Genomic DNA, 20,772 nt, shown 5'->3' with positions numbered 1-20,772 from the left:
CCTGTCAGTAATCATCAGCCTGCATTCTGTTTGTTGATGGCTTACTGCAGGTACAGTATAAAGAATCCATCTTCAATGCAATAGGTGTCATTTTTCAGTGTTTTAACCCTTTCTCCTCCATCTATACATCATCCTATTCATCATATGGATGGGTGCCATTTCAGTCTTATAGCAAAGTGTAGTGTATTTATTTAGAAACATACTAAAACCCCAAGTGAACATGTGCAAAGATATATTAGGATGCAGATCAGTATTCAAATACCTAGATAAACAGAAACCCAACATTCCCATATTACTCAATGTGAATTTTGATTGTGTTGTTGGATAACAGAAATAGAAAGATTCAATAGATTCTTTCTCAGTCTAATGTTCTCCACATATTGAGGTACTGTGCTCCACATGAGCCACAAAGTTCAACTGTGAAATAATAAGGGAAGTGATGTCATCAAACGCTGCTGTCTTCAAAAGACAAGGGTGGCTGGAAAGCAGGACTCTTTGATGTGGCCCCCGGAGGGGTCTCTAGCCAGCCTGCTTTAGAGAACATAGCTGGAGTCTTCAGAGAGATGGGCCCTGGGATCTGCTGATCCCCATACACTCACCCACACCCATGTGCTCCGTCATCAATAGAGTCTTAATCATACTCAACAATGCCTCACCCACTCCCCTCTTCCTTACCCTCTGCCCCGCCACAGACAGACAGAGCAGTTTAAAAGAGTGTGCGATGTGCATGCTTGCAAAAATTCACAAAACAAAAAAAATACAGATTTTTACTGTTGCTTGCCAGTGCAAAACCCTCTACCACGTAGCTTAGGTTTTCTACAGTAAGTGCTTAGAAGGGCATTTGTAGGGTGCTCTGGTGCTTGGATATTGCTCAAATTCCAATCAAAAGATGTACTATGACTTTTTTTTCTTTCAAACAACACTGGACCCCATTGAAATTCAATGTATGGACAAAAATCACAAAACATTTTCAACAAATATTTTTGCATGTTTCACAGGTGAAAGAATGTCACTCAGGTTTGAAACAACACGAGTTAATGACTTGTGAACTATCACTTTAAAATGAGATAAAAACAAATAATTAAGCCTCTTAGTAGTCTGTAGCTGCCTTAACAAGCACCACTAATCCTAATGAGAAACAATAAATTAGCTAATAAAGTAACACAGTGGTAAAAGAAACAAAATGAAACAACAACTTCAATTTGACCACAAACATTGCTGTGGATAAACAGGTTCAGCACGACTCTGCTCCTCGCGCCCCTCTCCAGTCCGTTTTAATTGGCTGAGCGCTCTTGTTATGAATTGATGAGGAGAGAAAGGACTCGGCAGGGAGCGGTACAGAGGTAGCATTAAAGAGCATTACTTTAACAACACACCTGCCTCATACCGAGAGAATCAGTTCATACTGAAATAATTAAGGCAGCAGAAAAGGCATCAATCAAGCTACTGAGCATGTGCAGGAAACCACCACAGGAAGAGACCTCCGCTCCATTTGGTATCGTCTGGGGCCTATGGGCTAATTTGTTTACATCCATAATACATTCAAAGGATTTATCTAACTTGCAGATGAGCCTTAATTCACTGGTCCGAGAGGTACTGTGGAGTGCAGGGAGCAGTGGATAAAGAGAGGACAGGTGTGAAGTAGGAACAGCTGGCAGGGCAGGCAAAGGAGAAGGGTGGAGGCAGGTTTAACCCTTCGTCGCCCTGGCGAGAGCTTTCTAGGTCATCAGCGCTTTGCACAGGCATGTCAGTGTTTTAACAAACACGCATCGCATTTGGCTGGATCAGGCTTGGATGGTGGCCATACATGAGCGCTGTCCACTGAAGTCAAAGGTCAAATGGACAATCCCTGGACCACTTTCAAGGACACTGTCTAAAAGTGACAACTCCATAACAGATTGTCTTGTGTCCAAACACACTCTGATCACATGCCAAATGCCAGAATGAAAAAAGGTATGTATGTGTGTGTGTGAGGATGGGCTGCTCCCCAAAGAGAAGCGTAAATGGCTGGTAAAAGGTCTTCTCGACACTGCTGCAGGGGCTGTTGAGTCAGTGCGCTCTCTGCAATGAGATGGTCAGGAAGTGTGTTCTGTGGACGGCTGCTAGAGACAGCGGTAACACTTTAGAATAAGGTTCCATTAGTTAATGTTAGTTAATGTATTAATTAACATGAACAAAAAATGAATAATACATTTATTACTGTTTTTATTCATCTTCGTTAATGTTAGTCAATGAAAATACAGTTATTCATTGTTAGTTCATGGTAATTCACAGTGCATTAACTAATGTTAACAAGCACAACTTTTAATTTAAATAATCCATTAGTAAATGTTGAAATTAATATGAACTAAGACTTATAAATGCTGTAGAAGGATTGTTCTTGCTTAGTTCATGTTAACGAAAGTAGTTAACTAACATTAACTAATGGAACCTTATTCTAAAGTGTTACCGAGACAGCTTAGTGACCTGAAAGCAGATCTCCATGTCTGTTGAAGGAAATCCAATTACATTAGATATGACAGAAGTATGTACTGGTTTCAAATTTCTAAAATGATGCAAAAACACCATACAAGCGGTCTTGTGTGCTATACAATACAATAGGATTGTGTGCAAAAATTGTGCAACAGAGAAGCCTGATGTCTGTTTCATGAACTGGTCATTATTTTGAGTCATAGATCAGTGAATCACAAAAACAGACCTGTAGGATTTGTTGGAGAATTAGACTCTCAAGTTGAACTCACAGACTCAATCTGGCTGTGGTGGTTCCATCAGATAGGAAAATTATCAGCAAATTATAAGAATGTTAGTCTGTTCCATACACAAATGCGTTGTAATACTTCAAGAATATCTCACCAGTCACATGGACTACTTTTTGAGACTTTTATGTTGTTTTTGAAACTGAAAATTGTCATAATATGCTGTTCCAAACCTGTATGACATTCTTTCTTCTGCAGAACACAAAATAATATATTTTTGAAGAATGTTTTTGTCCATACAATGCAAAAACAACACTGGATGTAATTTTTCCCTAGACATTTTTCAGAACGGTTGTGTTCCTCAAAAGAATGTAACACAGGTTTAGAAGATGGACAATTGATGACCATACTTTGATTTTCCAGGAAACCTATCCCTTTACTATATTTGAAATGAAAGAGAAAATAAACGGCTAATGGCTGAGAGAGTGATGGAGTCGAGAGGTTCATGAAAGGAGAGAGGGAAGGTAGCTGACGTGCGGTTTTCATGTGTGTGAGCATGTGTATGAAAAAGGGTCAGAGAGCCAGAGAGAGAGAGTGTTTTGTGGGAAGAGGACAGCAGATCTGAGGATCCTCAGAACTGCAGTGAAGCCGAACTCATGCTGAGATTCAGTCCTAGAAATGGAGAGGCTTCGGGCTAAACTTTCACACTGCTGCTAAACCACCAACACACACACAAACTGTGATCTCAATCTGAACCTGCTCTCTTATACCTTTTTGACCGCTTGCAGAACCAAATGCACCCAAACACAGCACATACGCTAAACATACGTAATGACTGTGTTCTCCCAGATGTCTGTGTCTCCACCCACCTCAGTCTTCTCCGTCTGAACGGATGGGGTCAGTGTCGCCCTACGAACACACACGCTCCTGTGTGTGGCTCAGCATTTGCTGAGCCAGTATCTTACATAGATATGGCAAGGGCACTGATGAGAGAGCGCAAGAGGGACAGACAAAGAGAGAGAGAAAGAGAGACAGAGAGGATAAAGGAGAAAAAAAATCAATACCATATCTCAACACTAAGCACAAACCAAGCCAAAGCAGCAGGAGAGTGCAGCTTGCTACATAAACTGGACAGCTTCATCAGGCTTCTCCAGCACACCAAACACACAGTATTTCCTTTCATTTCAGGCAGGCTTAGGATAGAGTGTGCATGTGCCTGCTGGGAGAGCGGTGCTGGGTGTTGGTTGGCACGCGGAACGGACGATCTAATGCCACACCTCCATTTCCCCTGCCCAAGCACTCTTTTTTCTCCCTCTCTCTCTCGCGAACACACACACACACACACACACACACACAAACACACATATACTGGTCGAGCCCTCTAAAATCCCGGTCTAAAAATAGCCTGCAGGAAGGCGTCTGCCTGGCTATTATTATTATGCGCACGTCCCGCCCGCCCCTACCAAGGAAGGGGACCAGACTAATGCTTTTTCTGGTGCAGGCTATTAAAAAACTATTTGTCACCTGCCTAGCTCTGATGTTCGGGCCCCTGGCGCAAGATTACAGGGGCCTCCTGATCAGACTGGCCCGGAGTTGAGATGGACAAATGAGAGGGCTGATAGAAGGATGGGAAAGCAGAGAGCAGGCCTGGGAGGGTTCCTGATTTATACAGACAGGTTAATACCAGAGCAGCCAAGCCTCTGACTGCCACCGCCATCAGGAAGTCATGAAATATTTAAAGCCTGCCGAATTAAAGATGCTCGGCTTCAGGGGCCATGGCAAAAAATAGGAATGTATATGTTTACAAGCCTCTGACGTTTTTGTAGTTTACTCACATACATGTACATGTAGGGGCGTAGCAAATTTGTTAACCCACATTTTAGGAAATATATAACTTTTACAGTCATTATCAGCCACAGGGTAAAACGTTTTTTTTTTAAGCATTTAATTACCTTGTAAAATATTTTCAAAAACATGTTTATTACATTTAATCATTTAAATTGTCAATTCGATATAATCGTTCCCCTACAATTTATTCATAATAAAAACAAACAGAAATAATGCTATTTTACTCGTTAAGTTTTCAGTTTGGTATGAATAAATAAAAAGGTAGAAAAAGTTTGCACCATATGAAAAAAAAAGTCTGGGTAAACTTTATATAATTATTATTTATGAGTCAAGCTTAAATCTTAAAATGTTAATATTTTCAAATAATATACATGCTTGTTTAATATTTTACATTTAAAAAATATTAAATATGATCTTTATAAAATAATAGCTTTTTGAACAAACAAGAGTTTAGGTGTTTTGATTTGCTATGTATGAATAGAATATATTTTTGAAATACTGTAATCATTATAGTGCAAAGGTTTGGAATTGCTTGGTATAACGAGAGAAGTTATTATTTTGTTTCTTAATATATATAAGTCACATAAAACAATTTAAGACTTTTCAGCAAACCCAGCTAGATACTGGGAGAATGTCACATTGTTAATATTCATGAGTCAAGCTGACTTTGTGAAAGTTCCTACAGTATGTCCCTTCATACCTGGGCTCCCGGCTTCATTGTTATTGGAAGCAGGATGCGTTACACACACATTTGAGACACACACACAGAGATACTAAGCCATTGTCGCCTGTGGGATCAATACCCTGACTTCAACAGAAAGTAAAGTGTCGACAGATTCAAAGATGCACAAAAGAATGACGGAAAGATTCTTTTAGAGGCCTGGCTCCCCCACCAGCCGCTCAGAACAGAAACCTGGCACGTGTTTGATTGTTCCATTCATGCTATTGATTTGGCCACAATACAATTAACATTGCAAAGCGTCAATGTTTCCCAGAAACCGCATACTGAGAGACAGCAGGTGCTATCTTGACACAATTGTGGATGTTATGGCAGCTGGCGGGACTCATAACCCAAACATTCCCGACTGACTGAGGACATCCTCTTCCTCTTTATCATCATTAACGAGATGAAGACACATAAAAAAGAACTGTTGGAGAATAAGAAAAGAAAAAGGATTTAAAAATCATTTTTAGTGGAAAATCAGCTCAGTTCTGCAAAATTAATTTAAATATGGTAATATTTCTTAAACAGCAAGATAAAAACATATTGTAGGACCTGTAAGATATAGGACTTTGTGAATGTTGATCATTCCAAAGCTTGGTTATGGGTCTTAGAAAGTAACACCAAAGGCCCAAAGCCTTCTGTTTTATCATCCTCCATCATTTGTGAGGGTGCAAAGAGCACAGACGGTCCCCCAAGCCTTCTACCGAGCGATGGAGATGGACCAGTGAAAAAGGCCATCAAAGCTCTCTGGGCGTAGGGCTGTGTGCCAGACTCAGGTTCTGAGTACAGTTATGGTGGCAGTAAATAGCCCAGTGGAGGTAGTTTATTGTGTCCCCGTGTGGCAAACCCCACTCCCCATTCCAGCTCTGACACAACCTGCATTGCTAATTTACAAGGCAGCTCGTTAATGGTGTGTGATTTACAATGCTCATTTAAATCTCTGATCTCTGCCTGATGAAATCATTGCCTTTCAGCAGCTATATACACACACACAGAACCTCAAGCACCACCCAGACAGATTCCTTGCCTCACGCCACCTTCTCAGTGGTAGAGTTTGAGGCAAATGACAAATAAATAAAACCATGCAAATAAAACAAATACAAATCATGTTAAGGTCCTAAAATGACCAAATAAATTAACCAAAATTTTAACCAAATTAAAAAAGTACAATAAAATAAAATAAAATAAAATATGTAACAGTGGTGCTAATTTAGTGCGGATGGAATTGACGCTTTACTTGCTTTATCTTACAAACTGTCTAAAAGTCTAAAAATTAGCTACTGAAAATATACAGTAACCCCCTCCCACAATACTTAAAAATATTTAATAATATCTAATAATGTTCTTACAAAATAGGACACGCCCTGAGTGCACATGTGCAGTGCACTTCAGAACATGTGCTTAGATCATTAAAATAGAACTAGAAAAATATTTTAAAGAAAATATATATATTAAAATTAAATAAGAGAAAGAAATAAAGAAATAAAGAATGAAAGAAAGAAATCCATTTGGATCGCATCCAAAATCAAACCTACAGATTTCAAATTAGACCTACACATCACCTCAAAGAATGAAATCAGGCCTACACAACATTTTCCAATCAGATTACATTTCCATATCACCTTCCATCAAATTAAAATTAGACCTACACAACACCTCACATTACACAAGCAGACCTACAGAGGATTTCACTAAAATGGGAGTAAATTAGGTGAAATTAGAGGCGTAAATCAGAAGCTATAGAGGCAGAGGTGTGCACATCTCTCCGTTCTTGTGTTCAGAGCTGTTTGTTAATGTAGTCACATCATAAAATCAGACCTTACAAGAACCTTCTGCAGTCAAATAAGGCCAGAACACATCTCCTTATTATCCTTATAGTCACATAACAGAGCAGTCACTGATCTCTCCACTCCTTTCTCCGTCAAACAGAGCTGTTCACCCCCCTTAGGGACGGGCCAAATTCCTGAACTGATGAAACAGATCTCCACGATGAAATTGCCAATTACAGAAATTGGATTCAGAGCACTGCTTTGTATGTTGATGAGCCTGGGCTTGTACAATGGGCTCGAGATCGATATGACAGTGAATAGACTGGAATTTGGGGCGGAAAAAGGGGGAAAACATCACCTTCACATCATTCCCTTCCCTTTCTCTCCCTCTCCACCACTCTTTCCGTCTTCTCTGTCTGGCATTTCTCTCAGTGATGAGGAAATCAGAATGTCAGACTTCACCAGAGCTAATTGGGCCTCTGATGTGTAATCAGTGCTGGACAAATGCGACAGTTCTGGTCATTAGCTACAGCAATGCAAGTTATATGTTGAAACGTTACAGCGCACTCCTGAATAACACCCAGCGAATGGCCGGCTGTGCACACGCTCGTAAAAGCGTCCGTCTGCCAACTGGCCATACTCTGTCCTATTGATCTGCCTTTGCTCACAGCCTGCTGTCATCTGACACTTGCAAGCACACACACACACACACAGACACACACAGATACATGACATAGAAATTAGAGGCAGCTCATCAAAAAGGCCCAGAGTCTGGGCCCAATCACACAGGCCTGTCCCTGGCTTTAGAAAACATGAATCTAAAGCAGGCAAGGTCTGAGCTGTGCCAACCCGCCTCTGAGGTTTAGATATATAACAGGGGATCTGATCAGTAGTGGTCAGCTGAGACACATGGTAAGAAAAAAACACATTGCCTGAATTTTTGTGAATGGATTTTGAGGGAAGCATCTCTAATTTTGGTAATACATGCAATTTATCACAACATCTGTTTGTTATTAATAATGTCTTGAAAAAAAAAAAACTGAAACAAAACAAAACAAAAAATGTACATTCACTGATTTTGTACTTTTATTCTTTATGCATGCAGATTAAAATCTTTGGTTATTGTAAATTCTGCTGATATGTCAAGGTAATGTTGTCTAACTAGTTCAAATAGATTTTGTTTAGTTACAAGTACTTATGCACAGATTAAAACTACCAAAAAATCAGTAATGTTCCACATCTGCATTTATAATGGCCACTACAATTTAATTTCTGAAAACTTATGAAAACTTATAAATGTTTTTTTTTTCATTTAATGTTTAAAATATAATGCAATCTTAAAGTACAAAATATTATTTTGCAAATAATAAAACTTTTTATGTTAAGTATTTTTTCTTCTTTAGGGACAAAAAAAATTGATTGATACTTATCAATAAAATGTTTATTGATCATTAATTGAAAGTGTTGTTGGCAAAAATGTTGGCAGGGCAAGTGGAAATGGAAACTTTTGAGCCAGCAGAAAAAATTGTTAAGTCCTGATTTAGTGCCATCCTGTTTCAAACAGATTGTCTAAAACTGACGTTAATACCAGGTGCAAACTCGGCCAACACAAAAACAAGTTAACCAGCCAACAGAGCGTACCGCTCCCAGGCTTTCAAGACAGTGTCCTAATAGAAAAGCAGTGATCACGTTCAGACGCGCGTGTTACCTGCGGCCCATGAAGCACCATTGGTGCCGTGTGATGCGGGCTGCTGAGTCTATAGGTAAGAGTTGGATTAACATAATAAGGCAGGTCAATCTCCCGCTCTAATGTCCCAGACGCACAGAAGGAAATGGCTGGACACACACGGCTGCCAGCGGCCGACGCTCAATAACTGGCTGAATGTCAGTTTGGCTCACCGGCAGACTCCTGCCCTTTCACAGAGCTCTGAATTATTAAGCAGCCATCTCACATCCTGACTCTCTCTCTCTTTCTGCTTGGTGTCCACGTGAACAGCGTCTGTATGGGGGAGAGGTAGTAACATGGCGGATCTATCGAGAAGATGAGTGAAGTCTTAAAGGAAGTTTAGAGAAGGGACGATTAGAGACAGCCCCAGATACACACTGGCCCACAGTAGCAAGACACATACAGTAGACAGAGACAGAGAGAAGGAAAAGTTCATTTTCATTCACTCTGCTGCTGGTCAGTGACCCTTAATATGAAGGAAGTCTCTCTCAATGGGAGAGCAACGTCCTGACCTGACTGAAGAGCTGATGGGGTCACAGGAGGAGACGAGTGTGTGACGAGTGAAGGAAAGAGAGTGAGAAAAGTTTAAAAGGTGGGTGATGGAGGACTAAATGTTATTTCTGTATATACACTCTCTCACAAATCACATATTTACAGTCGTTCTTTATCCTACATGTAACTATCCTTAAAGTCTCATTTATGCTCCCTTTAACCTTTGGAAAGACTTTGGTTAACATTTGAAACACAAATTATGTTTTAATCTTCCAAGTTTACAGTATGTGATGTGCCTTACATATGTGGTTTTATGTTAATACAAGCCTACATGAAATCTGTTCATCATTTTAAGTTATTGTCTCTCTTCACAATATTTCATATGATTGATTGTTGGTTTTGGAACAACAAGAGAGTGAATAAATGATAATGCTAAAGCTTACAGAAATATTTGTTTGATCAATATCTGTACTTAAAGGGATAATTCACTCATATTCATATTCTGTAATTTACTCATTTACTCATGTCCTTCCAAACCTGTATAACATTCTTGCTTCAAGAGAAGTTTATTTCTGCTACAAATGTTTTTGACTACACAATGAAAACCAAAGGAGATAAATGTAAAATTGGACCTCACTGACTTTCATTGTATGGACCAAAAACACAAATACATTTCTCAAAATATCTTTTGATGTTCCATGGAAGAAAAATACTTTTAGGTTTGGATTAACTTAAGTCAGTAAATGATAACAGGACAGATACTGTACTTTTGTAATATGCATTTTGTTGCTGTTTCCTATAAACTAACAAATGCTAGCTCTGTCGTATCAGAAGCTGACCTACGAGTCAGTTAAGCATAGGTTAAGATTTAATGCCTTTAGCACCCCTTGTGATGACAAAGTAACACTTGCGACTTTTTTCAGAATGCAACAGCGCATGAAATAGTGCTTGCATTGCAGGAACTGTTTGTAAGAATTTGGTCCTAAACAACTGTAAAAACAGACTGATTGAGCAATATGTCCTACTATGCTAAATCATCTTAAGCATCATAAATTGAAATTGAAATTGAATGTTTAATATGCTAAGTGTGTCAGAAGGGCTACACAATACACGTGCACTGTGTGTAAGATGGGTGAGTGTAAGTCGGAGAGTGTATAAGACAGAAGCTGTGGGCGAGATGGATGGAGATGAGAGCGCGGGCTACTGGGACAGCTGACGCACAATGACAGGGAAATTGGACCGCTGCTATGATGAAGAGCAGGTGGAGGCAGGTGTGGGAGAGGGAGATGCTGATGTTTACGGATGAGGGGATCGTTATAGAGGAGGTCCCACGTGCTCTACTCTGATGTGGCCTTATGTAGCACTGACACAGCAGCTCTGCGGGAGCCTGAGAGCTTGTGCCAAAACACAAATAATGGGGAGAAGCTGAGAGAAAACCTGAAAAAAAAGAGCAACAGAGAACTCTTAAAGTCTGATCACGGTGAAGATTCATGTCATGAGAAAGTTTCAGAAGTCTTTGCTTTTGTTTTGTCTTTATGTATTGAGTCATTCAAAATAAACCAGCAGTTTATACAAATAATGACTTATTTGACTTATTTTTTTTGTAATGAACAAACAATTTCTAAATATTTTAATAGGGGCTTAAAGTGAAAATTGTCTGGATGGAGATTGTACATTAAAATTGTATACATATAAAGTTTTTCATAAACTTTTGAATAAGCACTAATAAAATAGTAAAATTAAATTATTAAACAATACTTAATCATATCTGCAGAGGGCAGTGCAAAAATACAACATTTTCATATTTTTTTTTATAAAAATGCACATTTTGCTCTGGTATGATGAAGTAATATAATGAGGCAAGACATTCGTGACTAAAAAATTCATAACACCTGTAAAAAATATATATTTTTATATATACAATTGTTATAAAAATATATAAAATATACATATTACAAGAGTTAAAGTTTTATGTCAACAACTCTAGTCAGCATGTGCACCTTAGAGGCATTATTCTCTAAAATAATGATAAAAATGCAGAGAAGTAGCTGAAATGGCAAGAAACACAAGACACAGACAACGTTTACCCTACCAAGATCAAATAATTCATTGGCAGCTAGCCATATGCAGTAGGTGGACAAACCACAAAATCACCTACAAACTAATTTCCAGAATAGTTTAACATTTACATTTTATATGTTTCAAGATGTTGACTTTCAGCAAGCTGAAGGGACGTACACAACATTTGTTGTTTTGTACAGGGCTTCTGCAGCATGTATGACCTGAATCAGTGCAGAAAGCTGGATGAGTCAAGGGGGCGTGTGAACGAACAGTGTATGAATATTAATGCACAGTCCTGGACTGAGATCCATGTGTACGTGTGCGTTTTAAAGCAAGACACACTCTTGCCCTTCACACTTTAATGCCACTGTTTGTAAATACTCCTCCATCTGCCATTGTTTGGACAAATTCAAATTAACTTGAAATAAAATATATATTCTAACCAAGAAGAAAACAAAAGCTCAAAACCAGCATCCAAATATTCCTATACTACATAATTCACACATCCAGGGCCAGCGACCAGACATAAAGAGTCAAACTCCTATTCACCTGTTCTCTTACAGTAGCCGCAAGCCACGAGTCCTAAGACTTCTCAATCAATACTCAGCCGCTGATCCATGCGACAGCATAAACTTTCAACTTACCACATCGGCACCTCATAACAGGCATTAATCCCACGGCCCTGAAATCAATATGCCATCATTTCTCTTTTGTGTATTCAGCACCCTAAACAATCCGGCAATAACAAACACAAGCAAACACGGGCTGTATTAATGTCCCCATCCTTTAAAACAGTCTAATGAAGCTTCGTCTCATAAATGACTCTGTCTGGGAGCGTAAGCAATGTTAAATATACATTACTCTGGGCCCTGGAAGTGTGCGGTCAGGGGCGCGCTGAGCACACATTTAGTGTGGCTACACAAACAACCGCCTATGAATAAATAAATGCAGAGCAGTGCCTGTCCGGACAAAAAGGAAGAGTCTGCCTCATGCCACAAGCTAATTTACGTCAGCCTAGCGGCCACAAACGAATAAAAGGAAGATGACGAGGTGAGGGGGTTCAGCTCATCAGATAGGTCAGAAAATGGAAATTTAATATTGATCTTTGAAGCATGATGCGTGCGTGCCACGGTCGACATTTAGGTAACAGTGTGATTTTAAAGCACGCCATAAAAGATTTGAAATGAAAGCAAGTCTGTAAAGTGCGCTTCTTGTGGACCACCTGAATAGCTGATCACAGTTTAACAAGTTTTCAGCATCACGAACAGCTCCTGAGTCCTGACACACCGGCGCTCTATGCCAAATTTAGCGGGTCTGACAGGCGGTATAAGACGGATCGTGAAGAGAAAAAGAGAGCATTCTATATGAGTATGTTTGTTTATTTTAATAAGCATGTATGTGAAGTGGGACAGGGAGATGTATTCTGGAATACATTGCCCAACTCATCCGGATCCTCAACGGAGAAGCCATACCTTGCCATCAATCATGGGGAGAAGGCTCGGGGGGGAAGGAAGAAGACAGAAACAGGAAGAGAGATAAACAGAGAGAGAGACATGGGGGTGGAGGCGGTTGCAGGTTTGCTGCCAGTTTCTTGATTAATCTGGACAATATTCTGTCTTATGAGTCATTTCATTCCCTAACATAGCAGAGCTCTCCTCTTGCACAATAAAGAGGTCTCGGCAAAGGCTATTGACCACTTTCTAAAGATCTGCCAGGCTGGAAGACGAATGAAGTGTGGCCTCACATTCAGTCGTATTAATATAATAATGATATCCGGGTCTGTGTCCCCGGCCGCCACACCTCTGCCCCGTAATGTAGGATCAGATGAAGAAGGAGAGCTGAGGAATTACATTCGATTAGCACTAAACAAGAGAATGAGACGTGGAGCGATTAAATCAATCAAGTGCAGGACCGGGACACTCACAGAGGGAGTGTGTGAGTGTGTGAGAGAGAGATAATATGCCCTTAACACCTCAAATCTCTAAACAGCCATTCCCTCTCCCAGACAGCCTATTCTGCATTAGTGAGAACTTTTCAGAAGGGCCAACGAGGTGCAAAGCATTCTGGGTAAACGGCAATAATACGTCCCCTCAGCAGATCTCTGACGTTATGCAGATCGAGAAGAGCAGAGCTGTGCAATACCACCGAGACATGCCTGGAAGAATGAGGCACTATCTGAGGGAAAAGTGTTTTAGATGGAAGGAGTGCCGAGATTCCTCATAGGCTTCTATTCTCATTACCTCCTCTCCTCCCCTGTCTTATTACTGAGACTTTTCTCAATAAAGAAGATCTGGACTGGATAAAAAGACAGCCACACTTGCAGTCTCTTTGCTCTCTGTACATTTCCCTCTTCTTTCGCTCTCTCTCTGTGATCACATTCCCTGAAAATGTAGTTTTGTGTCATCTATTGAGGCTTGACTGTGCTTGGATTGGGTTATGTGCATTTTTAGCGGCCATGCAACCTTTGTGAATCTGCACTTTGGGACAAAAGTGTTGCATAGACATAATTCTGACAAAAACAAAAGGTCTGGTCCACATTGGCATCTTAATCTGGTTTAGGTGCCAGAATAGAGGCCCACACACATGTAAAATGATCAACATGAGTTCTATATTTACACTTATACTCAAACGTTTGGGGTTGGTAGGATTTTTCAAAATGCTTTTTAAATAATTACCTATATGCTCACCAAAGATGCATTTATTTGATCAAATAACAGTAATATTATGAAACATTGTCACAATTTAAAATTCAATTTATATTTGAACATACATATTTTAAAAGGTAATTTTTCCCTGTGATGGCAAAGCTGAATTTTCAGCAGCCATTACTTTAGAATTCAGTGTCACATGATCCTTCAGAAATATTTTAAACATGCTTATTCGGTGCTCAAGAATTTATTATTAAGAAACTATAAAAAGTCCATCTGAAGCTGAGACTACTGGGACATAGTGAGGGTGCTGCCAAGCCCCGTAGACTGATACCATATGTGTAAGACAAAGTCATGCTGAAACAACCTGCTCTATCCTGGTCACAGAAACTGAGCACCTGAAGCAGCAGTGAAGCAGAACATGAGTCAGCTCAGAGGATACTGAGAAAACACGGGGAGAGTCTGAGAATAATATTTCTGAGAAAATGGAAATGTTGCTTCACAAGCTTTTAATTTCCCCTTTTCAAAGCCTGTAATAAGATTCTGCAGAATCACTAATGTTATTCCAATTAAGAACATTTTGTACCATAGTAACCCCTAGAAAACAGTGTTTTTAACATTAATTAGTGACTGCTAAGCAAAATTGTTTAAATTTATTGTTTGAAATCTTTGGCTAGTAATTTGACACATATAGTTTCTGCTTGCTTTTTAATTAAAAATGTAATACTAATCCACATTATTGACTCAAATAGCTTTCTGATCAGTGTGAAATGTTTTTAGTTTGAAAAAAAGTTGGGAAACTGTTGCGTTTCATGATTGATGGTTGCTGTCACTTTTGAGTCCATCCCTAGTATATGTCCTAAAAGCATGAATATCTATCTTCTGTGCACTTCTAAAGGCTTCATCTGCATGCTATTCCTCCCTAGACCTCTCCATGAGCTTGGCTGTAGTTTCGAGGTTAGCTTTGATCAGTCGGTGAGCTCAGGCTTCAGCAGGCTGAGGGGTTACATTTAATCTCCCTGCCTGTCACCGTTACAGCTGAATAACACTTGAAGGTGTGCTGCTTAACTCCAAATGAAGAAGGGAAGAAGACAATATATGATGGCTCCAGAAAAACAACAATAGGTAACTTAGTTCCCAATAGGTGTCCAAGTCTCTGGCAGTCTTACCTGTAAAAGCCAGTAGCACCTGCGGTGGAAGGTGGGGATGATGGAGGAGTGGACGTAACACCCATACAGACACTGGGGAAAGAAGCACACACAGAAACACATGGTTAGTAGAGAACACATTGGCTAAGTTTAAAAAGCAAGTTTATGGAAGGCTGTATGAGAGTCTGTCGCAGTGTTAGACTTGAATAGAAAATGTCTTACTACTCTAAATACAACAACAACAATAAAAACCTACAAAATACTTATCTATATATTTATAGTTTATACAAAAGTATCAGAAATGAACAGCAACATTGATGGCATTAGTGACCCATACAGGTTAAGGAACGACACTCGCCCATGTGGGAGTGGACAGGACACTCAGAGGTCTGCCAGGGCTGGAATGAGTCATGTGATTTTGAGAAGATGTCTGTGATGCTGTGCTGTTGCTGGGTGCCGGCTCTCCACCCAAACATATTGTTTGCAAGCACTCAAGCCAAAGAGCTTGGCTCTTTCTGGAATAAATCAAATATCAATTTCTATGGTTGCGGCTCCTCTACAGTGCACACAGGGAATATTTATTTACCTGCGGAGAATTGGAAAACAAAGCAGTCTTGGTGCATTCACACAAACACACACACACACGTTTGTTTTTGTGAAAAGTGGGGACATCCCATAGGCGTAATGGTTTTTATACTGTACAAACTGTTTATTCTATGTCCGTACATTGTTGGCTGTGCAAGACTAAACCAAAGTTTCCAATCAAAGTGCAAATGAAAACTACTGTATAGTTCAATTTATGGTATATGTATTTCTGTAGCACTCTTCACAATACAGTTCTACAAAACATCAATGCCTTGACAGTTTCTAACATGGTATAGATAGGAGGAGGATAAAACCTTGAGAGAAAACAAATAGGCAGGAGAAACTCACTCTCATCTGGTCAGTAAGAGAATCAGAATCAGAAAGAGCTTTATTGCCAAGTATGCTTGCGCATACAAAGAATTGGTTTTAGTGACATAAGCTTCCAGTAAACAGAGACAACAACACACAGACAAAAAATAAATAAATAAATACAAATTAGGCAAATAAATAAGTGTATAAACAATTGTGCTATAAATGATAATGGAATATGATTGAGTAAGATGCAGAGATGGACTAGGATGGAGGAGTAACGAATAAATATAAGGATATAACACATTTTATTGCATAAGTGGGGAACATTTAACAGTTCATGAGGTAGATTGCCTGGGGAAAGAAACTGTTCTTGTGCCTGACTGTTCTGGTATTTGCGGCTCTGAGTCGCCGGCCAGATGGCAAAAGTTCAAAGATGGGGTAACTTGGATGTGAGGGATCCAGAGTGATTTTCTGAGCCCTTTTCCTCATTCTGGATGTACAGTATACAGTTCTTGAAGAATGGGCAGGCGAGCACGAATAATCCTTTCAGCTGTCCGAACCGCTCTCTGTAGTCTTCTGATGTCTGATTTTATAGCTGAACCAAACCAGACAGTTATTGAAGTGCACATAACAGACTCAATGATGGCAGAGTAGAACTGTTTCAGCAGCTCCTGTGGCAGGTTAAACTTCCTCAGCTGGTGAAGGAAGTACAACCTTTGTTGGGCCTTTTTCATAATGGAGCCAATGTGATTGTCACACTTCAGGTCCTGAGAGATGGTGGTTCCCAGGAATCTGAATGACTCCACTGCAGCCACAGTGCATTTCATGATGGTGAGTGGGGGGAGTGCAGGGGGGATTCTCTTAAAGTCCAAGATCAAGCCTCATCTATCTTCCTCCAAGGAGGTTGATGTGATGAGTGTACACACAGAGGAGACTGCAGACTCACCACCGCAGTCCTTCACATTTGAGGAGCTTGTGGAGGTTGTGACTCATGCTGTAGCCAAACTGAACATTGAATTGCCAGCCTAAAAACAGGATGTCATCCCAAGAGCAAGCTGTATGAGTGCTTCCTTTAAGCTAGATCACAGCCTTCATGAAGGGGCCTTCCATTTTTCCCTGATCTCCATTCAGAAGTCACGAGATGGTGGGATAAACCATATTCATCCCGGCTCTTCAGACCTAAAGTCTCCAATTACTCTGACATTGAAGGGCTGAATGAGAAGGGATATGGAGTGATGCCGGCAGTGGCTCAGACACTGCATCTCTCCCCCATCCCCAGCATCATATGTGAAGGACCCAAAGCTTACCACTAGGCCAGTAAAACTGACATTCAGCCTGGTTGGGAAAGTTGGCAGCAGGTCAGACACACTGCGGGGGTGTTGCAGGCTTACCTGGCCGACCTGCTAAAAGACCTGGACTATAGAACTACGACAGGCCACACACCTGTTGCTTCGAGCCACCAAGGAAACGGCCAGAGCCATCAGCCATTCCATGGCAGCACTGACTTCCCTCAGATGCCCCACTATCACCTTCTGGCCTCTTTGGCGGCGCAGTTGATGCTGGAGTCGAGAGGAATCAGGAGGCAAAAGAGCAAGCTACAGCATTTCCTCCCTTGCCGCCCCCAGGGTCTTTGGGGCTGCTAAGTGGGAACAGTCGCAGCTGTATAGCTCAAACCGCTAGACACAGAAGCAGAGTGTTGTGACCTGTACCCCCCGGCAGAAAAATCAGGGGAGTGGGTGGCAGTCTTGGTTGGGTTACTTAAACCATAAAATGGATCTTCAAACTATTATTATGTCCAGGAGGACCTCAGCCAAGTTGTCCTGACAATTCCACTGACAGGACCCTGAGGGCAGCCCACCCTGGGGAGGAGAGGTACACACCTCAGTATACAGTGTCCGATCCTCCTCAGTGTCCTCAGGGAGCTTCACTGATACTTCAGGGTTCAGTGGGTTCCCATGAGCAAATTTCCCAGATGTCGATCTAGTGACGGTACGGCACAGGAAAGCTCGACTCCTCAGATGAGGATGCTAGAGCAGTCCGGTCAGTTGTTTCCTGCCAGTCAACCACTTAAGGGCACCAAAGTGGCTCCTCTAGTGACAGCGTTCCTTTAGTCTGACAGCGTGAAAGCTTTTGCCAAATGTCTTACAATGGGTCCTACACACTTTAGAGACAGGTGCAGAGTTCAGTTTGTTTCTCTTACTCCTCGCTTCAACTGGGTTATTCCTACATTAGTGGGCCCCGAGCAGTCTCCGTTATTGGAACAAGAAGTAGGATCTCTCTTTAGGGATAAGGCCATAGAACTCTCTCCTCTCTAGAGAGTATCAGGGTTTTACAGCCATTACTTCATCATTCCGAAGAAGGATGGCATTTGCGTCAGATCATAGATCTGTATCTACAGAACTGCGCTGTCAAACTGTTTCGGTTCTAGATTCTCACTATTAAACAGATAGTGTCTCAAATTAGGTCAGAGGACTACTTTGTCACAATAGATCTCAAGGATGCATACTTCCATGTATCCATCCTTCCTAAATACAGGAGGTCTCTGAGGTTTCCTTTGGGCGAAGCATACCAATATCAGGGTCTTCCCTTCGACCTGTCACTCTCACCCTGCACTTTCACGAATTGTATGAATGCTGCCCTGGCTCAGTTGCAACTCCTGGGCATCCACATACTCAGTCGATGATTGGTTGATATTAGCTGAGGCAGGGCAGATGGTAGCTTGGCATTGAGATGTCATCTTTTCCCGTATGAAGGAGCTGAGGTTACGGCTAAATGTCAAGAAAAGTGTGATTTGTCCACTACAGAGAACCACTTATCTGGGCGTGGTGTGGGTTTTTACAGCAATGCAGGCACAGTTGTCTCCTGCTCATATTGAAGCAATTCTCACGAACGTGAGGCCAGTCACTCACAGTCAAACAGTTTCAGTTTCTGATGGGTCTGATGGAAGCTGCGTCAAATGTAACACCTTTTGGCCTGCCGTACATGAGACCCTTGCAGTAGTGGCTCAGAACCAAGGGGTTTTCCCTGAGGGGGAACCCGCTTCGCACGATCAAGGTCACGCGGCGATGCTTATGTGCCTTAGATATGTGGAAGAACATTGGTTCCTGTCTCAAGGTCTGTCGCTGGGTGCTCCTTGTCACCATGTAATGCTAAAGACAGACGCCTCCTTCACAGGCTGGGGAATGGTCATAATGTGTCTGTTGGAAGGTCATCATCTCATGTGGCACATCAACTGTTTTGAGCTCTAAAACATTTCCTTCGAGACCTAAGGGGACATCATGTGCTTGCCCGGACAGACAACACATCGCGCCCCCTTTACAGACTGGTGCACCAGATCCTCCTGTGAGCTCAGGGAAAATTCCTCTAACTAAGAGCATCTACATCCCTGGGCATCTCAATCAGGTTGCAGACATCCAGTCGAGGCAGGGGCTGAAGCCCGTGGAATGGAGCCTACACCCAGAAGTGGTACACCATTCTTCATCCCTGCCCAGAGTTATGGAAGTTGTGGGTGTGGCAAAGCTCATAGCATCCTGTCTATCAACTGAGATTGTTGAGACCATACTCAAGTCCAGAGCTCCTTCCCTTCGGGGAACCATGGTTAAATATGTGACCTTGAGACATTCACAGTGTGCCAATTTTCTATATGCACAGAATCTCCAGATGACCTACAACATTTACCAAAAGGAGCAGTACACACAGAGCATACTGCACAGAACAGTGTATCCTAAAATACAAAGCTCCCAATTAACCTTCCATATCTTGTGTGATGATTGATGAATGAACTATAAACCGATTAATATCTGCCACAATTTTTACATATTTTTAGTAACTTGTTTGATCAGATTGCCAAGTTAAGACACATTACCATTCAAAAGTTAGGGGTCAGGAAGATTATGATCAAGGCAACTGTTTTCAACATTGATAAAAATAAGAAATGAGCAACAAATCAGCATATTAGAATGATTTCTGAAGGATCATGTGACTCTGAGATCTGGAGTTATAGCTGCTGAAAATTAGTTTTGCCATAGGAATAAATTACATTTTAAAACATATAGTAATATAAAACAGCTATTTTAAATTGTACTAATTTTGTATAATATTCCTGTTTTTACTGTATTTTTTAATTAAATAAATAATCATGAGTGACTTATTTCAAAAACATCTTATCAAACCATATTTTTGAATGGTAGTGTATATAGTGCTTATATTTTTCCCCACAAAAATGGATTTTAAAAATCTATTTAAAATATTACTAGGGGTGCTCCGCACCTGATGGATTTTACCTCTGATTAGAGAACCGGCTTCACTGACGAGATGCGCATAACGATCGGCCGATCGTGATCGGAGCACCCCTATATATTACCATTTTTATTTGATGATAACATTATACAAATTGCTGAATTAAACATTCAGTATAGTGAGGTCATGTGACAGCCATGTACTGTAGCAGGTAAAATACATTTTATACAGTATTAATTTAGCAGTAAAACAGTATTCCATTCAGAACATTCAACCTAAGTCTGTCTTTTTCTGTCTTTCTATAACCAGCAGCAGCATAAAACAAACAAGCGTGTGTGTTTTTGTGCTGACAGATTCCCTGGCCGTGTCAATGCACTCAGACACTCATGAGCAAACAAACACTATAGTCAGCAGAGCATTGAGGTCTAGAGTCTCTTACCGGTTCCATCTTACTCTTCTGCTAATCTGATAGGGGCAGACAGACAGAGGAGATATCTGGAAAGCTTTCTACCAAGGGTGGTTTC

At 40.8% G+C, this 20,772-nt stretch overlaps 1 protein-coding gene across 13 annotated transcripts in view; it reads right to left on the bottom strand.

Moving 5' to 3' along the window:
- camta1a (calmodulin binding transcription activator 1a) overlaps window positions 1–20,772 on the bottom strand; it is a 356,861-nt gene that overhangs the window by 52,520 nt on the left and 283,569 nt on the right. For all 13 annotated transcript variants that reach the window (XM_026199992.1, XM_026199980.1, XM_026199981.1 and 10 more), the window contains one exon: window positions 15,134–15,205. In XM_026199992.1, the coding sequence (XP_026055777.1) occupies window positions 15,134–15,205 (72 nt within the window). The remainder of the gene's footprint in view (window positions 1–15,133; window positions 15,206–20,772) is intronic.

The sequence above is a fragment of the Carassius auratus genome, chromosome 23 (genome assembly GCF_003368295.1).
Source record: "Carassius auratus strain Wakin chromosome 23, ASM336829v1, whole genome shotgun sequence".
NCBI lineage: Eukaryota > Metazoa > Chordata > Actinopteri > Cypriniformes > Cyprinidae > Carassius > Carassius auratus.
The sequence above is the reverse complement of the archived record's forward strand: the minus strand, read 5'-3'. Positions and strand labels throughout refer to the sequence as shown.